The 21,101-nt window shown below is 50.0% G+C and overlaps 1 protein-coding gene across 1 annotated transcript; it reads right to left on the reverse strand.

Moving 5' to 3' along the window:
* Positions 1–214: 214 nt before the first annotated feature.
* On the reverse strand, positions 215–20,762 carry LOC144511435 (basic phospholipase A2-like). Its single transcript, XM_078241784.1, has 4 exons — positions 20,382–20,762; positions 12,885–13,053; positions 7,394–7,500; positions 215–585 (listed from the first exon to the last, which is right to left on the reverse strand). Exons 1-4 carry the CDS (start codon positions 20,425–20,427, stop codon positions 443–445), a joined length of 465 nt encoding a protein of 154 aa, XP_078097910.1. The 5' UTR covers positions 20,428–20,762; the 3' UTR covers positions 215–442.
* Between the last annotated feature and the right edge of the window lie 339 nt (positions 20,763–21,101).

The raw sequence follows: 21,101 nt of genomic DNA on the forward strand, positions 1-21,101 counted from the left end.
CGTGACTGGGTATTTTTGGGCCGGTTTATGAGAATTGAAATGGTGATGATGATCCACATTGCCCCTCATTCTCCTATCTTTGCACATTCTGTTTTGTCTCTCTGCCTTCAATGGGATTGCCTGCACCTGCTGGAATTGTTCATCTCTCCCCGGCGCCCTGACCGTCGAGAATGTTTCCTGTATCAGTAATTAACAAACGCTGCAACTCCCAGCATTGCAGCTTCAATCAGTGTGTTTTATTTCAGCAGAATTACAAAGTACATTTCAAACAAATTAAAAGGTGAAACAGCAACAAAACGTGGATATGAGAGACACTCGGTGAGGAATTAGAAATCAGAGAGAGAGAAATCCCATCAATCACACCCGGAATATTCGATTGGAGAGACGCTTGTCAGAGTGACTGTCAGTCCCATCACCATCGCTTCATTGCGAGCTGGAGTTATCAGATGGTCTTGCAGTGCTTTTGGTTATAATCCTCAAGCTTGGTGTTGAACTTGTCGCTGTGTTTCTTGAAGCACACGGCAGCTTCCACATCACAAGTGCACACTTTCTTTCCGCATTTTGAACTTGTTGGCCACGTATCAGCTGAAAAAGAGCGGACAACAACTAAATATACGCAGCCTGAGGTACGCACTGTGATGCACTCGAATATACACGCGTTAATGTACGCACTAATGTGGTAGATGGGGGTTAAATATCTGAGATTCTGCAATGTTGTTAAATCCTTTATTGTTGTTGGTTCCTTCAGAGAACAAAGAACAAAAAACAGTGCAGCACAGGAAAAGGCCCTTCGGCCCTCCAAGTCTGCGCCGATCATGATGTCTGCCTAAACTAAAACCGTATGCACTTAGAGTCCGTATCCTTCCATTCCCATCCTATTCATGTATTCGTCTAGTTGCCCCTTAAATGCCGCGATCGTACCCACTCCCACCACCTCCCCGGGCAGCGCGTTCCAGACATTCACCACCCTCTGTGTAAAAAACTTCCCTCGCACATCTCCCCTAAACTTTCCCCCACGCACCTTAAACCTATGTCCCCGAGCACTTGACCTTTCTAACCTAGGAAAGAGCATCTGACTATCCACTCTGTCCATGCCGCTCATAATCTTGTAAACCTTTATCAGGTCACCCCTCAACCTCCATCGCTCCAGTGAGAACAAACTGAGTTTTTTAAAATACTTTTCCAATTCAATCAAATCAAATCCAATTCAGAGTCTCAACAAGTTGAGACATTTCCGATCCAGGCTGACAAGACGGGGCCTTCACACCTGTCTTGGGTCTGATCTACATGAGCCAAGCTGATTGGAGGAGGGGGAGGTCTCCTCCTCCAAGGCTTGATCTCATTTGCATCTCAGCCAAAAGGCTGAGATGCCGCTTTTAAAAATTGCTTCATATGAAACATATGAAGCTTCAATGTAACCTAATGACCTCAACCAAGTGCAGCATCCGCATAACTACACTCGATCTTAGCCAAAAGGCCGACAAACCGAGTTTATCCAACCTCTCCTCATAGCTAATACCCTCCAGACCAGGCAACATCCTGGTAAACCTCTTCTGTACCCTCTCCAAAGCATCCTTCTGGTAATGTGGTGACCAGAGTTGCACACAATATTCTAAAAGAGGCCGAACTAAGGTTCTGTACAGCAGAATTCTGTGTATGTAATGTTATGTAATGTTATGTATGGGTGATTCACAATGGTTGGGAGCCCAATAATGTTCTAGAATGTTGTTGGTTTTATTCTTTATTCATTCATGGGAAATGGGCGTCGCTGGCTGGGCCAGCATTTATTGCCCATCCCTGGTCGCCCTTGAACTGAGTGTCTCACTCGGCCATTTCAGAGGGCAGTTGAGAGTCAACCACATTGCTGTGGCTCTGGAGTCACATGTAGGCCAGACCAGGTAAGAACAGCAGATTTCCTTCCCTCAAGGACATGAGTGAACCAGATGCGTTTTTCCGACAATCGGCAATGGTTTCATGGTCATCAGTAGATTCTTAATTCCAGATTTTTAAAAATTGAATTCAAATTCCACCATCTGCCGTGGCGGGATTCGAACGTGGGTGATAGAACAGAATCATAGGATCATAGAATCCCTACAGTGCAGAAGGAGGCCATTCGGCCCATTGAGTCTGCACCGACCACAATCCCACCCAGGCCCTATCCCCGTAAGCCCACATATTTACCCCACTAATCCCCCTAGCCTATGCATGCCAGGACACTAAGCAGCAATTTAGCATGGCCAATCCACCTAACCTGCACATCTTTGGACACTAAGGGGCAATTTAGCATGGCCAATCCACCTAACCTGCACATCTTTGGACACTAAAGGGCAATTTAGCATGGCCAATCCACCTAACCTGCACATCTTTGGACACTAAGGGGCAATTTAGCATGGCCAATCCACCTAACATGCACATCTTTGGACACTAAAGGGCAATTTAGCATGGCCAATCCACCTAACCTGCACATCTTTGGACACTAAAGGGCAATTTAGCATGGCCAATCCACCTAACCTGCACATCTTTGGATACTAAGGAGCAATTTAGCATGGCCAATCCACCTAACCTGCACATCTTTGGACTGTGGCAGGAAACCGGAGCACCCGGAGGAAACCCACGCAGACACGGGGAGAACGTGCAGACTCTGCACAGACAGTGACGCAAGCCGGGAATTGAACCCGGGTCCCTGGCGCTGTGAGGCAGCAGTGCTAACCACTGTGCCACGTGCTGCTCAACACATATTGAGAATGCGGGGGTGGGGTGGCGGGGGGTTGATGGGGGGGGGGGGGGTGGCGGTGGGACATGCGTGTGGACAGAAGGCGGGGGTCCCCAAACATTGTGGGAGTGGAGCGAGGGCGGGGAGGGGGAATCCCGAACATGGTGATTTCTACGGATGAAATTAACCAGAGAGGCACCACAGTGAGAAGCAGCAAACCATCCAAAAGCTTGACATCGCCATGAATGTAGCCCCTCCTCGAATCTGGGGACTCGTGCTTTGTATGGACTGGATGGTGCAGATACCCACTGACCTGTCCCAGTGTACAACAGAGAACTGAACCCTGGGATTAGGTGAGTGAGGAAATTCCAAGCCATTTAAAAGATGATCTCTTTTCGATACCTTGCCAAGTGTTGCATTTAGATTCATTTTAACATTAACTTGCAATTTCTTTCAGCAAATAGTGAACAGGCTAATGGTAGTTAATTGGGTGACTGGTTAGAATTGGTTCCCTAGTTAGCATGGCCTGACTTGGGTCTTTAAAGTTCCACCTCATGTGAATACAGGAGATTTCTTGCTAATGTACAAAATAGTGTGAAGGCCAGTTCGCTGGAGTACGGATTCGACAGGGAACTGAATTGAGGGATATGGTGAGTAAGGGAATTTGACACAGTGTTGGAAGAGGTGTTTCTCCAGTCTTTGACAGAATAATGGATGGTCCAATGGAGTTGGTAAGACTCAGCGATGACCAGAGATTGAAGTCCAGAGGTATTAATTAGATAAGCGAGAAGGTGATTGGTTTGTGAGGTTTTTTTTTCAAAAAGATCCACATAGCGGCACGGTGACACAGTGGTTAGCACTGCTGCCTCACAGCGCCAGGGACCCCGGTTCAATTCTGGCCTCGGGTCACTGTCTGTGTGGAGCTTGCACGTTCTCCCCGTGTCTGCGTGGGTTTCCTCCGGGTGCTCCAGTTTCCTCCCACGGTCCGAAAGATGTGCGGGTTAGGTGGATTGGCCATGCTAAACTGCCCCTTAGTGTCAGGGGGATTAGCAAGGTAAATATGTAGGGTTATGAGCATAGGACCTGGTTGGGATTGTTATCGGTACAGGCTTGATGGGCCAAATGGTCTCTTTCTGCACTGTCGGGTTTCTATGATTCTATGAATCCATAGAATCCCTACAGTGCAATAGGAGGTCATTTGGTCTATCGAGTCTGTACCGACTCTCCCAAAGGGTACCTTACCCAGGCCATACCCCCCCACACTATCCCCACACATTTGGCATGGCCAATCCACCTAACCCTCACATCTTTGGACTCTAAGGGACAGTGGCCAATCCATCTAGCCTGGGAGGAAACCAGAGCACCCGGAAGAAACCCACGCAGCCACAGGGAGAACATGCAAACTCCACACAGACAGTCACCAGTTTAAACTAGTATTGGGTGTTAATGATATGTTAATTATATTATGATAATTAAACAATGTCCTCTATCATAGAATCCCCACAGTGAAGAAGGAGGCCACTCGGCCCATCGAGTCTGCACCGACCACAATCCCACCCGGGCCTATTCTCATCACCCCACATATTTACCCTGCTAATCCCCCTGACACTAAGGTGCAATTTAGCACGGCCAATCAACCTAACCCGCACATCTTTGGACTGTGGGAGGAAACCGGAGCACCCGGAGGAAACCCACGCAGACACGGGGAGAACGTGCAAACTCCGCACAGCGACCCAAGCCGGAAATCAAACCCGGGTCTTTGGCGCTATGAGGCAGCAGCGCTAACCGCTGCGCCACCACCCCGACAAATTTGGAGTTCTTTGAGAATGTAACAAGCAGGGTGGATAAAGGGGTAACAGTAGATGTGCTGTATTTAGACTTCCAAAAGACAAACAGTAATGTTCCAAATAAAATGTCACTGCACAAGAATCTTATCTTGGTGTTGAGAGGAATGTATTAGCACAGACTAAGATTCAAGATAGAATCACTACACTGTAGAAGGAGGCCATTTGCCCCATCAAGTCTGCACCGAGTATAATCCCATCCAGGCCCTATTCCCATAACCCCATATATTTCCCCTGCTAATCCCACTGACATTAGGGTCAATTTAGCATGGCCAATCAACCTAACCTGCACATCTTTGGAGTGTGGGAGGAAACCGGAGCACCCGGAGGAAACCCACACAGACAGGGGGAGAACATGCAGACTCCAGACAGACAGTGACCCAGGTCCCTGGCACTGTGAGACAGCAGTGCTAACCACTGCGCCACCATGCAGCCCCAAATGAAATTGTTTTTGGTTGTTCAATTGTAACCAGTGGGGTCCCACAGGGATCAGTGTTAGGGCCTCAGCTATTCATAAAGTTTATTAATGGTTTGGTCAAAAGTACTGCAGCTAAACTTACTGAAGGAAACAAACTGTACAGAATAAACCTGATGTGGAGATGCCGGCGTTGGACTGGGGTGAACACAGTAAGAGTTTTAACAGCACCAGGTTAAAGTCCAACAGGTTTATTTGCTACCAAATAAACCTGTTGGACTTTAACCTGGTGTTGTTAAAACTCTTACAGAATAAACCTGCCAAGGGATATATGTAAGGGACTGAGGAAAATTTGTGGGGAAGACATTTACCAGTGTTCTTTGTCCCTTGTGGGTTTCAGTGTCCTGTTTGCCGGGCGGGTGCTGTGAACAGGATGCTGTTGGTTGAGTGATGTGGGCTGGGCCAATGGGATTGCTCTGGGGGCGGGAGGAAAAAAAGGCGCCAGGAAGTGAAGCAGTGCAGAGCTGAAGAGGCAGAGAGCTGGAGAGGCAGAGAGCTGGAGAGGAAGTGAAGCAGTCGCAGAGAGAGAGCTTTTTCCAGGCAGTGAGAATTCGGTTTGGAGTGAGAGGCAGCCAGGCGTTCCCCTGCCTGTTCTTTTCATTACTGCCGAGGAGGACAGCATTCAGCGCACTCGACCTACGTTGCTGCACGGACAGCTCGCGGCACCTCTGCCTCCTGCGGCATCATCTTCCACACGTGTGTCTCTCCTGGACTGTGTGCGGGTGTCGTGAGTAACTGGTGGGGACTATACAGTCCAACTGGAACAGTATCGACAAATGTGTTACTGAGGATGAGTTTCCCCATATGTGCACCAACGGAGGGCCCCCAACGGTTATAGATCAGAGCTCACTGTTTTATGTCTGTTAATGATATGTGTTATTAAATTTATTTTTGATATCCCGATTACAGTACTGACATTTATGGGTAAACAGGGAATTAGCCAAATCAACATCAACCACTAGGAATTCGGGATCCTGTTGATTGAATATTTAAATAGTAGCCCCACATAGTGGTCAGCAGGGGGTTACACATAGGTAAGATAAACGAGTCGTCAAAATGTTGTCAGGTGGAGTGTAATGTGGGAAAATGTGAGCCTGGCAGGAAGAATAGAAAGACAGAATATTATTTCAATGGGGAGTGACTGATTGACAAAGCTGTGGTTATGGAGAACAGGCAGAAAAGTGGAGTTAAGGCCACAATCAGATCAGCCATGATCGTTTTGAATACTGGGGTAGGTTTGATGGGCCAAATGGCCTCCTCTTATGTTCTTCTCATCCCTGTGCGCCCAATGGTTCCCGGTCGAGCAAACTCTTTGGGCAGGATTTTCCGACCACGCTCGCCCCAAGACCGGACAATCCGTCAATGGATCTTTGCGTTGTCCATGTCCCGCCCGCTATGATTCCTGTAGCGGACGGGAAAATTCCATAGTTTGAGTTTAAAATTCTCGATCCTGTTTCCAATTCCTCTGTGGCAATGCCCGTCGCAACCTTTGCAATCTACGCCACCCCATAACTCTTCCAGATCTCCGCGCTCCTCTAACTGAGCTTCCCCAGTTTCAATCCCTCCACCATTGGTGGCCGTGTCTTCAGTTCCCAGGTTCCCAAGCTCTGGAATTCCCTCCCTCCACCTCTCCGTCTCTATGAGACATTCCTTAAAACCTCTTTGACCAAAATCATCTGAAGCCACTTCGGAATGTTTCATGACTCTAATGACACCAGGGAAATAAACGTGGTCGGTGCACATTGCTGATGTTGACCTGTTGAGGGGACAGGGAGCCAGAGGAACGTCCCTAGGTCGGAATAGATTTCATTTGGTGTTGTACAAAGAACAATACAGCACAGGAACAGGCCCTTCGGCCCTCCAAGCCCGCGCCGTTCCCCGGTCCAAACTAGACCATTCTTTTGTATCCCTCCATTCCCACTCCGTTCATGTGGCTATCTAGATAAGTCTTAAACGTTCCCAGTGTGTCCGCCTCCACCACCTTGCCCGGCAGCGCATTCCAGGCCCCCATCACCCTCTGTGTAAAATACGTCCTTCTGATATCCATGTTAAACCTCCCCCCCCCCCCTCACCTTGAACCTATGACCCCTCGTGAACGTCACCACCGATCTGGGAAAAAGCTTCCCACCGTTCACCCTATCTATGCCTTTCATAATTTTATACACCTCTATTAGGTCACCCCTCATCCTCCGTCTTTCCAGTGAGAACAACCCCAGTTTACCCAATCTCTCCTCATAACTAAGCCCTTCCATACCAGGCAACATCCTGGTAAACCTCCTCTGCACTCTCGCTAAAGCCTCCACGTCCTTCCGGTAGTGTGGCGACCAGAACTGGGCGCAGTATTCCAAATGCGGTACTTACGGCATTTTGGGATTCCGTCTACGCAGCATGAGTCGTACAATGTGAAGATAGGGTAGCATCCCATCTTTTCAGCCTCACCATAACAGTCATCGTGCACTTGGCAGCATCTAAATGGGTTGACAAACGGGGGATATCTGTTAGAAGATCGAAGTTTTCTCTTGGAGAGACTGAAACTCAGTCAGAGGCTGAATAATTCCAACCCAGCCTCAGATTGGGTTACCAACTCTGAAGAATTGTCCTTGGAGTCTTCAGGAATGAAAGATTCATCCTCAGGGAACTCATTCCCTCTAACTGAGGGAATAAGGTCATTGCTGCACGGGGGTTTTCCTCTTTTGTTTCAACACATTTGTTTATTGGGGATAATGTGGGGGGTGTTTCTCAAAAAAAGCATCCAATCAGGTGACAAAGAGTCTGTTCACTTTCCAATTGGTCTGGAAAGGTGGGACACCCCGAGAATGGACCAATGGCAGCATGGAGGAGGGATGTTTGGAGCCGAGAGGTGATATCATGAATACTGATAGAATCCGACAGTGCAGAAGGAGGCCACTCGGCCCATCGAGTCTGTACCAACCACAATCCCACCCTATCCCCATAACCCCATGCATTTACCCTGGCTAGTCCCCTTGTCACTGAGGGGCAATTTAGCATGGTCAATCCACCTAACCCGCACATCTTTGAGACTGTGGGAGGAAACCCGAGCACCCGGAAGAAACCCACGCAGACACGGGGAGAACGTGCAAACTCCGCATAGACAGTGATCTAAGCCGGGAATCGAACCTGGGTCCCTGGCGCTGTGAGGCAGCAGTGCTAACCACTGTTCCACCGTGCTGCCCTGAACTCGATGAATATGGACAATTATTCTTGGTATCTACATTATCAAACCAATATTCTGTGAATGAAAATACCATCTTGCCCACAACAAACATGGAGACTGCCCAAGACAAACATGGAGGCTGCCCACAACAAACATGGAGGCTGCCCACAACAAACATGGAAGCTGACCAAGACAAACATGGAGGCTGCCCACAACAAACTTGGAGGCTGCCCACAACAAACATGGAGGCTGCCCACGACAAACATGGAGGCTGCCCACGACAAACATGGAGGCTGCCCACAACAAACATGGAGGCTGCCCACGACAAACATGGAGGCTGCCCACGACAAACATGGAGGCTGCCCGCGACAAACATGAAGGCTGCCCACGACAAACATGGAGGCTGCCCACAACAAACATGGAGGCTGCCCACGACAAACATGGAGGCTGCCCACAACAAGCTTTCCGATTCCCACCCATTGATTGAAACTGCGCTACTGATGTTTGCGTAGAGCACTTGGCTCCAAATGTGGATTCTCTCCCCAAACCCCGGCGCGATCGGGACCACGCTGGAAACCGGCGGGGACAGCAGGTAGGTGATTTTAATCTAGTTCTAATCTTATTTAAATGTGATTATCGGGCCCAGGACTGAAGTCTCCAGGCCGTCAGTGCAATTTCACTCCGGCAGGGTACAGACAAGCTCCCACTTTTGGGGAACTAGCGGGACGACCCCACTGGGGTGAAGGGGGAGCAATAGGGGCCTCCCCCAGGGGGTTGGGCGGCGGCGGGGGGGTGGTGCCCCGTGGGCATGGGCACCCTGACAGTGTAGCCTGTGCCCCTGGTACTGCGCAAGGGGCAAAGTGCCCATGCCAAGGGAGCACCTTGGCACTGACTGCCGGGCATGGGATAGTGCCAAGGGGGCAGGGTACAGGCAGGGCTTAGGGGTGATCGGTGGGGGTGCGGGGTAAGCAAGTTGAGTTCCTCTGGGGTCAACAGTTTCACATTCAGCTTCCATGTCCTGGTCTCCCTGTAGGAGGCAGCGGCCAGCAGGAGGTAGCGGTCAGTAGGAGACAGCGGTCAGTAGGTGGCAGTGGACAGTATGTGGCAGCGGTCAGTTGGTGGCAGCGGTCAGTTGGTGGCAGCGGTCAGTAGGTGACAGCGGTCAGTAGGTGGCAGTGGTCAGTAGGAGGCAGCGGTCAGTTGGTGGCAGCGGTCAGTAGGTGACAGCGGTCAGTAGGTGGCAGTGGTCAGTAGGTGGCAGCGGTCAGTCTGTGGCAGCGGTCAGTAGATGGCAGCAGCCAGTAGGAGGCAGTGGTCAGTAGGTGGCAGCGGTCAGTAGGAGGCAGTGGTCAGTAAGTGGCAGCGGTCAGTAGGAGGCAGCAGTCAGTAGGAGGCAGCGGTCAGTAGGAGGCAGCGGTCAGTTGGAGGCAACGGTCAGTAGGAGGCAGCGGGAAGAAGGTGACGGCGGTCAGTATGTGATAGAGGTCAGTTTGTGGCAGCGGTCAGTAGGTGGCAGCGGTCAGTAGGTGACAGCGGTCAGTAGGAGGCAGCGGTCAGTAGGAGGCAGCGGTCAGGAGGTGACAGCGGTCAGGAGGTGACAGCGGTCAGTAGGAGGCAGCGGTCAGTAGGTGGCAGCGATCAGTAGGAGGAAGCGGTCAGTAGGTGACAGCGGTCAGTAGGAGGCAGCGGTCAGTAGGTGACAGCGGTCAGTAGGTGGCAGCAGTCAGTCAGTGGCAGCAGTCAGTAGGTGGCAGCAGTCAGTAGGTGGCAGCGGTCAGTAGGAAGCGGCGGTCAGTAGAAGACAGCGGTCAGTAGAAGGCAGCGGTCAGTAGAAGGCAGCAGTCAGTAGGTGGCAGCGGTCAGTAGGTGGCAGCGGTCAGTCAGTGGCAGCGGTCAGTAGGTGGCAGCGGTCAGTCAGTGGCAGCGGCCAGTCAATGGCAGCGGTCAGTCGGAGGCAGCGGTCAGTAGGAGGCAGCAGTCAGTAGGAGGCAGCGGCCAGTAGGTGGCAGCGGTCAGTAGGAGCCAGTGGTCAGTAGGTGGCAGCGGTCAGTAGGTGGCAGCGGTCAGTAGGAGGCAGCGGTCAGTAGGAGGCAACGGTCAGTAGGAGCCAGTGGTCAGTAGGTGGCAGCGGTCAGTATGTGGCAGCGGTCAGTAGGAGGCAGTGGTCAGTAGGAGGCAGCGGTCAGTAGGAGCCAGTGGTCAGTAGGTGGCAGCGGTCAGTAGGTGGCAGTGGTCAGTAGGAGGCAGCGGTCAGTAGGTGGCAGCGGTCAGTAGGAGACAGCGGTCAGTAGGAGGCAGCGGTCAGTAGGAGCCAGTAGTCAGTAGGTGGCAGCAGTCAGTAGGAGGCAGCGGTCAGTAGGAGCCAGTGGTCAGTAGGAGGCAACGGTCAGTAGGAGCCAGTGGTCAGTAGGTGGCAGCGGTCAGTATGTGGCAGCGGTCAGTAGGAGGCAGTGGTCAGTAGGAGGCAGCGGTCAGTAGGAGCCAGTGGTCAGTAGGTGGCAGCGGTCAGTAGGTGGCAGTGGTCAGTAGGAGGCAGCGGTCAGTAGGTGGCAGCGGTCAGTAGGAGGCAGCGGTCAGTAGGAGGCAGCGGTCAGTAGGAGCCAGTAGTCAGTAGGTGGCAGCGGTCAGTAGGAGGCAGCGGTCAGTAGGAGCCATTGGTCAGTAGGTGGCAGCGGTCAGTAGGAGGCAGCGATCAGTAGGAGCCAGTGGTCAGTAGGTGGCAGCAGGCAGTAGGAGGCAGCGGTCAGTAGGAGGCAGCAGTCAGTAGGAGGCAGCAGTCAGTAGGAGGCAGCGGTCAGTAGGAGGCAGCAGTCAGTAGGAGGCAGCGGTCAGTAGGAGGCAGCGGTCAGTAGGAGGCAGCGGTCAGAAGGTGGCAGTGGTCAGTAGGTGGCAGTGGTCAGTAGGTGGCAGCGGTCAGTAGGAGGCAGCGGTCAGTAGGAGCCAGTAGTCAGTAGGTGGCAGCGGTCAGTAGGAGGCAGCGGTCAGTAGGAGCCAGTGGTCAGTAGGTGGCAGCGGTCAGTAGGAGGCAGCGGTCAGTAGGAGCCAGTGGTCAGTAGGTGGCAGCAGGCAGTAGGAGGCAGCGGTCAGTAGGAGGCAACGGTCAGTAGGAGGCAGCAGTCAGTAGGAGGCAGCGGTCAGTAGGAGGCAGCAGTCAGTAGGAGGCAGCGGTCAGTAGGAGGCAGCGGTCAGTAGGAGGCAGCGGTCAGAAGGTGGCAGTGGTCAGTAGGTGGCAGTGGTCAATAGGTGGCAGCGGTCAGTAGGAGGCAGTGGTCAGAACGTGGCTGCGGTCAGTAGGAGCCAGTGGTCAGAAAGTGGCAGTGGTCAGTAGCAGGCAGCGGTCAGAGGATACCAGCTTGATGCCGGCCCATCTGACCGTGAAAGCTCGATATAGAAACAGGAAGTCTGTCAGGGGGATTCGCAGGGCAAATATGTTGCGGTTTTGGGAATAGGGTCTGGGTGGGATTGTGGTCGGTGCTGACTCGATGGGCCGAATGGCCTCCGTCTGCACTGTAGGATTCTATGAATACCAGGAATTTGGGTGAAAAACAGGAATGTTGCTGAGAGACGAGATGTCGGCTCCCCCGGGTGTTCATGGTATCAATCCGTTTAGAACAGACCCCCTCACAGGATAAATGACAGTCCATTCATAGGAATGACTGAGGGATGTTGCTTCAAGCCCAAAACTGGAACCCAGGGTATCAGTGAGACTTATTATCCCTCCATCAACATCAGTAACACAGATCAACCTGATCTTTACATCTCAGCTAATGTGGGATCTTGCTGTGTATAAATTAGCATCTACCTGGAGGCAGTGGGAAGGATTACACAGAAGCAAGTTCTGTCTTTCTAAGGAATGTCTACACTCTGCTTTGCCCCAGAGCAAGACATTCACATCTTGGCTTCACGGAGAGTGTTTTTTTTACACAGGACTGCTCTCATTTTACCTTAAGGTAAGAAAGCCCCACCAACGCCTCTACTTTCTCAGAAGACTAAGGAAATTTGGCATGTCAGCTACGACTCTCACCAGCTTTTACAGATGCACCATAGAAAGCATTCTTTCTGGTTGTATCACAGCTTGGTATGGCTCCTGCTCTGCCCAAAACCGCAAGAAACTACAAACGGTCTTGAATGTAGCCCAATCCATCACGCAAACCAGCCTCCCATCCATTGACTCTGTCTACACTTCCCGCTGCCTCGGCAAAGCAGCCAGCATAATCAAGGACCCCACGCACCCCAGACATTCTCTCTTCCACCTTCTTCCATCGGGAAAAAGATGCAAAAGTCTGAGGTCACGTACCAACCGACTCAAGAACAGCTTCTTCCCTGCTGCCGTCAGACTTTTGAATGAACCTACCTTATATTAAGCTGATCTTTCCCTACACCCTTGCTATGACTGTAACACTACATTCTGCACCCTCTCCTTTCCTTCTCTATGAACGGTATGCTTTGTCTGTACAGCGCGCAAGAAACAATACTTTTCACTGTATGCTAATACATGTGACAATAATAAATCAAATTAAGAAGTCTCACAACACCAGGTTAAAGTTTACTTGGAATCACGAGCTTTCAGAGTGCTGCTCCTTCATCAGGTGAGTGGACTTTAACCTGGTGCTGTGAGACTTCTTACTGTGCCCACCCAGTCCAACGCCGGCATCTCCACATCATGGCTCATTTTACCTGTCAATGTCATCCACTGGCTGGTTGCCATTCCCTCCGGGTCCACAGAAACAGCCATAGTCGGCGTAGCGCAGTTTGCCGACCTGCAGATTGACGCAGTCAATAACATGTGCGAAGTTGATTAAGTTTCTCTGCTCAATGGAAGCGCCCTGTGCAGGGATCCACATTGCTACAAGAGGACAACAGAATAAATCATTGTATCAGAAAGCCCGGAATCAGAGCGAGCAGCAAGACAATTTAACAACAGATCGTGCCTTACGAGCCTGGTGGAGTTCTTCGAAAATGTGACTAAACACATTGACGAAGGGAAGGCGGTTGATGTGGTTTATATGGATTTTAGCAAGGCATTCGATATGGTCCCCCATGCAAGGCTTCTAGAAAAAGTGAGAGGGCATGGGATCCAAGGGGCTGCTGCCCTGTGGATCCAGAACTGGCTTGCTCAAGGGAGGCAGAGAGTGGGTATAGATGGGTCTTTTTCTAAATGGAGGTCGGTCACCAGTGGTCTGCCCCAGGGATCTGTTCTGGGACCCTTGCTGTTTGTCATTTTCATAAATGACCTGGATGAGGAAGCGGAGGGATGGGTTGGTAAGTTTGCCGACGACATGAAGGTTGGTGGGGTTGTGGATAGTCTGGAGGGATGTCAGAAGTTACAGAGGGACATAGATAGGATGCAAGACTGGGCGGAGAAGTGGCAGATGGACTTCAACCCAGATAAATGGGTAGTTGTCCATTTTGGCAGGTCAAATGGGATGAAGGAGTACAATATAAAGGGAAAGACTCTTAGTACTGTAGAGGATCAGAAGGACCTTGGGGTCCAGGTCCATAGGACTCTAAAATCGGCCCCTCAGGTGGAGGAGGTGGTTAAGAAGGCATATGGTGTGCTGGCCTTTATCAATCGAGGGATTGAGTTTGGGAGTCTGGGGATAATGATGCAGCTATATAAGACCCTCATCAGACCCCACTTGGAGTACTGTGCTCAGTTCTGGTCGCCTCATTACAGGAAGGATGTGGAAAAGATTGAAAGGGTGCAGAGGAGATTTACAAGGATGTTGCCTGGATTGAGTGGCATGCCTTATGAGGATAGGCTGAAGGAGCTCGGTCTTTTCTCCTTGGAGAGACGTAGGATGAGATGTTGAGAGGCATAGATCGGGTGGACTCTCAGAGGCTTTTTCCCAGGGTGGGAATGGCTGCTACGAGAGGACACAGGTTTAAGGTGCTGGGGGGTAGGTACAGGGGAAATGTTCGGGGGAAGTTTTTCACACAGAGGGTGGTGGGCGAGTGGAATCGGCTGCCGTCAGTGGTGGTGGAGGCAAACTCAATAGGGTCTTTTAAGAGACTCCTGGATGAGTACATGGGACTTAATAGGATGGAGGGTTATAGGTAGGTCTAAAAGGTAGGGATATGTTCGGCACAACTTGTGGGGCCGAAGGGCCTGTTTTGTGCTGTAGTTTTCTATGTTTCTAACACACGGATTGTTAAAAACCACAACAACCTGCAGAAGAATATTTGTGAATTTAATAGAAATTGTGTCTCAGAGACAGGCCATTCGGCCCAACAATCCATGGCTGTGTCTGTCCCACATCAGGCTCCTCCCATCCATCTTCATCCAACCCAACCAGCAAAGCTTTCCATTCCTTCCTCCCTCATGCACTCACCGAGCTTCCCCTTAAAGCCATCAATAATATTCACACCAACCATTCACTGTGCCAGAGAGTTCCACAATCTCACCACCTCACCAGGGAACGAGTCCTTTTTAGGTTCTTTCATGTGGTGTGGCCAGCATGTGTTGTCCATCGCTAATTGCTCTTGAACTCAGTGACTTGAGGGCAGTTAAGAGTCAACCACATTGAACAAAGAACAAAGAACAGCATAGCAGAGGAACAGGCCCTTCAGCCCACCAGTGCTGTGCCGACCCAGATGCCTCTCTAATCTAATATTTTCTTGCCTCTGCATGGTCCATATCCCTCTAATCGCTGCCTATTGATGTATCTATCCAGATGCCTCTTGTTATAGAATCTGCTTCCACCACCTCCTCCAGCAGCGCGTTCCAGGCATTCACCACCCTCTGTGTGAAAAACACATCTCTTATAGACTTTCCCCCACTCATTTTCAACCTATGCTCCCGAACAATTGACCCTTCGACCCTGGGAAAAGAGCCTGTCATAATCTTGTAAACCTCTATCAGTTCCCCCCACTCATCCTCCGACGCTCCAATGAAAACAATCCAAGTTTAACCCTAACAATCCAACCTTTCTTCATAGTCCATGTCCTCCAAACCAGGCAACATCCTGGTAAATCTCTTCTGCACCCTTTCCAATGTATCGACATCCTTCCGGTAGTGTGGCGACCAGAATTATACACAAAACTCCAAATGTGGCCTAACCAGGGTCTTATGCAGCTGCAACATGACATTCCTGTGGACCTGGAGTTACATGTAGGCCAGACCAGGTAAGGACGGCAGATTTCCTTCCCTACAGGGACATTAGTGAACCAGATGGGTTTTTGCGACAATGGTTCCATTGTCATCATCACATTTACAACTGAACTGCTGTGGTGGGATTTGAACCCCAATCCCCAGAATATTACCATGGGTCCCTGGATTAAGAGTCTGGTGACATCACCACGATGCCACCACTCCCCTTAAAATTCCAATCAGATTTCAGTCACCTGACCAGCAAATTACCTCATCCTTTGATGTAAACAGTCTATGGATCTGAGAGAACATAAGAACATGGGCGGCACGGTGGCACAATGGGTTAGCACTGCTGCCTCACAGCGCCAGGGACCCAGGTTCAATTCCAGCCTCGGGTCTGTGCGGAGTTTGCACATTCTCCCCGTGTCTGCGTGGGTTTGCTCCGGGTGCTCCGGCTTCCTCCCACAGTCCACGGATTAGGTGGATTGGCCGTGCTAAATTAACCATAGTTTCAGGGGGATGAGCAGGGTAAATATGAGGAGTTACGGAAATAGGGCCCCGGGGAGGAGGAGGGGGATTGCGGTTGGCGTGGACTTGATGGGCCGAATGGCCTCCTTCTGCGCGCCAGGGATTCGATAAGTCAGGAATCAGGAAAAAAGTTAAAAGGAAGGAGAACCCATGGGATGTTATCAATGGAGGTGTTAGGATTCAAAAAGAAGGTACAAAAACTAACATAAGGGCGCTTTATCTGAATGCTCGTAGCATTCGAAACAAGATAAATAAGTTGAAGGCATGAATATGATTTGGTGGCCATTACAGAGGGATGATTGCAGGATGGTCAGGACTGGGAGTTAAATATCCAGGGGTATCAGACTGCTTGGAAGGAAAGACAGGAAGGTAAAGGAGGTGGAGGTAGACAGAAGGTGGGTAACTATAGGCTGGTTAGCTTAACTTCTGTAGTAGGGAAAATGCTTGAATCTCTAATCAAGGAAGAAATAGCGAGACATCTGGATAGAAATTGTCCCATTGGGAAGACACAGCATGGGTTAGAACCGTAGAACCATAGAAAATTACAGCTCAGAAACAGGCCTTTTGGCCCTTCTTGTCTGTGCCGAACCATTTTATGCCTAGTCCCACTGACCTGCACTTGGACCATATCCCTCCACACCCCTCTCATCCATGAACCCGTCCAAGTTTTTCTTAAATGTTAAAAGTGACCCCGCATTTACAACTTTATCCGGCAGCTCATTCCACACTCCCACCACTCTCTGCGTGAAGAAGCCCCCCCTAATATGCCCTTTAAACTTTTCTCCTTTCACCCTTAACCCATGCCCTCTGGTTTTTTTCTCCCCTAGCCTCAGCGGAAAAAGCCTGCTCGCATTCACTCTATCTATACCCATCAAAATCTTATACACCTCTATCAAATCTCCCCTCAATCTTCTACGCTCCAGGGAATAAAGTCCCAACCTATTCAATCTCTCTCTGTAACTCAGCTTCTCAAGTCCCGGCAACATCCTTGTGAACCTTCTCTGCACTCTTTCAATCTTATTTACATCCTTCCTGTAACTAGGTGACCAAAACTGTACACAATACTCCAAATTCGGCCTCACCAATGCCTTATATAACCTTACCATAATTCATTAAGGGCAGGTCATGTTTGACTAATTTGGTGGAATTCTTTGAGAACATTACATGTGCAGTGGACAGAGGGGAACCTGTGGATGTGGTGTATCTGGATTTGCAGAAGGCATTTGACAAGGTGCCGCACCAAAGACTGCTGCATAAGATAAAGGTGCACGGTGTTACGGGTAATGTATTAGCATGGATAGAGGATTGGTTAACGAACAGAAAGCAAAGAGGGGGGGTAAATGGGTGTTTTTCTGGTTGGCGATCCGTGACTAGTGGTGTGCCTCAGGGATCAGTGTTGGGACCGCAATTGTTTACGATTTACATCGATGATTTGGAGTTGGGGACCAAGTGTCAAAATTCACAGATGACACTAAAATGAGCAAAGTGTGCAGAGGGCACTGAACGTCTGCAAAGGGATATAGATAGTCTATGTGAGTGGGCGAGGGTCTGGCAGGTGGAGTACAATGTTGGTAAATGTGAGGTCATCCATTTTGGTAGGAATAACAGCAAAATGGACTATTATTTAAATGGTAAAAAATTGCAGCATGCTGCTGTGCAGAGGGACCTGGGTGTCCTTGTGCAGTGAATCACAAGGAGTTGGTTTGCAGGTGCAGCAGGTAATTAAGAAGGCAAATGGAATTTTGTTCTTCATTGCTAGAGGGATGGAGTTTAAAAACAGCGAGGTTATGTTGCAGCTGTATGAGGTGCTGGTGAGGCCACACCTGGAGTACTGTGAACAGTTTTGGTCTCCTTACTTGAGAAAGGATATACTGGCACTGGAGGGGGTGCAGAGGAGATTCACTAGGTTGATTCCGGAGTTGAGAGGGTTGGCTTATGAGGAGAGACTGAGTAGACTGGGGCTATACTCATTGGAATTCAGAAGAATGAGGGGAGATCTTATAGAAGCATATAAGATTATGAAGGGAATAGATAAGATAGAAGCAGGGAAGTTGTTTCCACTGGCGGGTGAAACTAGAACTAGGGGACATGGCCTCAAAATAAGGGGGAGCAGATTTAGGACTGAGTTGAGGAGGAACTTCTTCACACAAAGGGTTGTGAATCTGTGGAATTCCCTGCCCAGTGAAGCAGTTGAGGCTACCTCATTGAATGTTTTTAAGGCAAGGATAGATAGATTTTTGAACAGTAAAGTGATTAAGGGTTATGGTGAGCGGGTGGGTAAGCGGAGCTGCGTCCACAAAAAGATCAGCCATGATCTTATTAAATGGCGGAGCAGGCTCAAGGGGCCAGAAGGCCTACTCCTGCTCTGTGTACTTATGTTCTTATGTTCTTACTCCCAGGACAGGTACAGCACGGGATTAGATACAGAATAAAGCTCCCTCGACACAGTCCCCATCAAACACTCCAGGACAGGTAAATCATGGGGTTAGGTACACAGTAAAGCTCCTTCTACACTGTCCCCCATCAAACACTCCCAGGACAGGTACAGCACGGGGTTAGATACAAAGTAAAGCTCCCTCTACACTGTCCCCCATCAAACACTCCCAGGACAGGTACAGCATGGGGTTAGATACAGAGTAAAGCTCCCTCTACGCTGTCCCCCATCAAACACTCCCAGGACAGGGACAGCACGGGGTTAGATACAAAGTAAAGCTCCCTCTACACTGTCCCCCATCAAACACTCCCAGGACAGGTACAGCACGGGGTTAGAAACAGAGTAAAGCTCCCTCTAAACTGTACCCATCAAACACTCCCAGGACAGATACAGCACGGGGTTAGATACAGAGTAAGACTCCCTCTACACTGTCCCCATCAAACACTCCCAGGACACGTACAGCACGGGGTTAGATACAGAGTAAAGCTCCCTCTACACTGTCCCCACCAAACACTCCCAGGACAGGGACAGCACGGGGTTAGATACAAAGTAAAGCTCCCTCTACACTGTCCCCCATCAAACACTCCCAGGACAGGTACAGCACGGGGTTAGAAACAGAGTAAGGCTCCCTCTAAACTGTCCCCACCAAACACTCCCAGGACAGGGACAGCACAGGGTTAGATACAAAGTAAAGCTCCTTCTACACTGTCCCCCATCAAACACTCCCAGGACAGGTACAGCACGGGGTTAGATACAAAGTAAAGCTCCCTCTACACTGTCCCCCATCAAACACTCCCAGGACAGGTACAGCATGGGGTTAGATACAGAGTAAAGCTCCCTCTACGCTGTCCCCCATCAAACACTCCCAGGACAGGGACAGCACGGGGTTAGATACAAAGTAAAGCTCCCTCTACACTGTCCCCCATCAAACACTCCCAGGACAGGTACAGCACGGGGTTAGAAACAGAGTAAAGCTCCCTCTAAACTGTACCCATCAAACACTCCCAGGACAGATACAGCACGGGGTTAGATACAGAGTAAGACTCCCTCTACACTGTCCCCATCAAACACTCCCAGGACATGTACAGCACGGGGTTAGATACAGAGTAAAGCTTCCTCTACACTGTCCCCACCAAACACTCCCAGGACAGGGACAGCACGGGGTTAGATACAAAGTAAAGCTCCCTCTACACTGTCCCCCATCAAACACTCCCAGGACAGGTACAGCACGGGGTTAGAAACTGAGTAAAGCTCCCTCTAAACTGTCCCCACCAAACACTCCCAGGACAGGGACAGCACAGGGTTAGATACAAAGTAAAGCTCCCTCTACACTGTCCCCCATCAAACACTCCCAGGACAGGTACAGCACGGGGTTAGAAACAGAGTAAAGCTCCCTCTACACTGTCCCCACCAAACACTCCCAGGACAGGGACAGCACGGGGTTAGATACAGAGTAAAGCTCCCTCTACACTGTCCCCACCAAACACTCCCAGGACAGGTACAGCACGGGGTTAGATACAGAGTAAAGCTCCCTCTACACTGCCCCCATCAAACACTCCCAGGACAGGTACAGCTCGGGGTTAGATACAGAGTAAAGCTCCCTCTACACTGTCCCCCATCAAACACTCCCAGGACAGGTACAGCACAGGGTTAGATACAGAGTAAAGCTCCCTCTACACTGCCCCCATCAAACACTCCCAGGACAGGTACAGCTCGGGGTTAGATACAGAGTAAAGCTCCCTCTACACTGCCCCCATCAAACACTCCCAGGACAGGTACAGCACAGGGTTAGATACAGAGTAAAGCTCCCTCTACACTGTCCCCCATCAAACACTCCCAGGACAGGTACAGCACAGGGTTAGATACAGAGTAAAGCTCCCTCTACACTGCCCCCATCAAACACTCCCAGGACAGGTACAGCACGGGGTTAGATACAGAGTAAAGCTCCCTCTACACTGTCCCCCATCAAACACTCCCAGGACAGGTATTCACATTTCCTTTTACCTTCTTTGTCATTGACAGTTTATCTGTTCTGAATCATGCCCAGTTTTTGGGTGTTGCTTCATTTGCTATGACCCGCACTCCTCCAGCACATCCCTGAGGTCTCCAGCTGATCACTTACCTCCGAGCACGGTGAGGAGGATCACAATGAGTTTCGGGGACTCCATGATTTCTCGATTCCTGATGTGTAGATGCCGGCGTTGGACTGGGGTGAACACAGTAAACAAAGGGACAGAGCTCCGAAAGCTTATGGTATTTGCTACCAAATAAACCTGTTGGACTTTAACCTGGTGTTATGAGACTTCTTACTGTGTTCTCAATTCCTTCCAGAGATGGATGTTTATCTCCTCGGGGCTCTGTCTCTTTTATTCTGCTCCCAGGGCGGTTACAACCCATATTTGCTCAGCAAATGCAAATAATGTTCCAACCCCATTGGGCGCTCATTCCAATTCTCACTGTGATCCAAGGAGGGAGATGTTTGAAGAAGGTGTTGTCATTGGGTGGTGCTGATGCGATTGGTTTCATTGACTAACTTACTTGGAAGTGTTGTGCTTTGTATGTATAGCTCACAATAAACAATCCTTTTCACTGTACACTATTACATGGGCCAATAATAAATCCAATCCTATCCAATACAATCAGTGTATAGATTGAATTGGAGCCAGGGTCTCTCAGCTGTCAGTTCAACACAATTTCTTCAATCACAACAGTCAGATTAATGATCTCCCCGTGTTTATCAGTCTGTAAATTTACTGACCGGGTTGCAGAGCTCTCGATGTCCCAACTGTAAACCACAACTCCCTCATTCACTGAGTTAATATTACCGGGGACACATATGTAG

This window comes from Mustelus asterias, chromosome 24 (assembly GCF_964213995.1).
Source record: "Mustelus asterias chromosome 24, sMusAst1.hap1.1, whole genome shotgun sequence".
Classification (NCBI taxonomy): domain Eukaryota; kingdom Metazoa; phylum Chordata; class Chondrichthyes; order Carcharhiniformes; family Triakidae; genus Mustelus; species Mustelus asterias.

Coding starts and splice junctions, on each gene's coding strand:
- LOC144511435 (XM_078241784.1), bottom strand. CDS start 20,427: ATGGAGTCCCCGAAACTCATTGTGATCCTCCTCACCGTGCTCGGAG. Junction 13,054..20,381: donor CCTCCTCACCGTGCTCGGAG/GTAAGTGATCAG, acceptor GTCCTCTTGTAG/CAATGTGGATCCCTGCACAG. Junction 7,501..12,884: donor CCAGTGGATGACATTGACAG/GTAAAATGAGCC, acceptor CAACCCATTTAG/ATGCTGCCAAGTGCACGATG.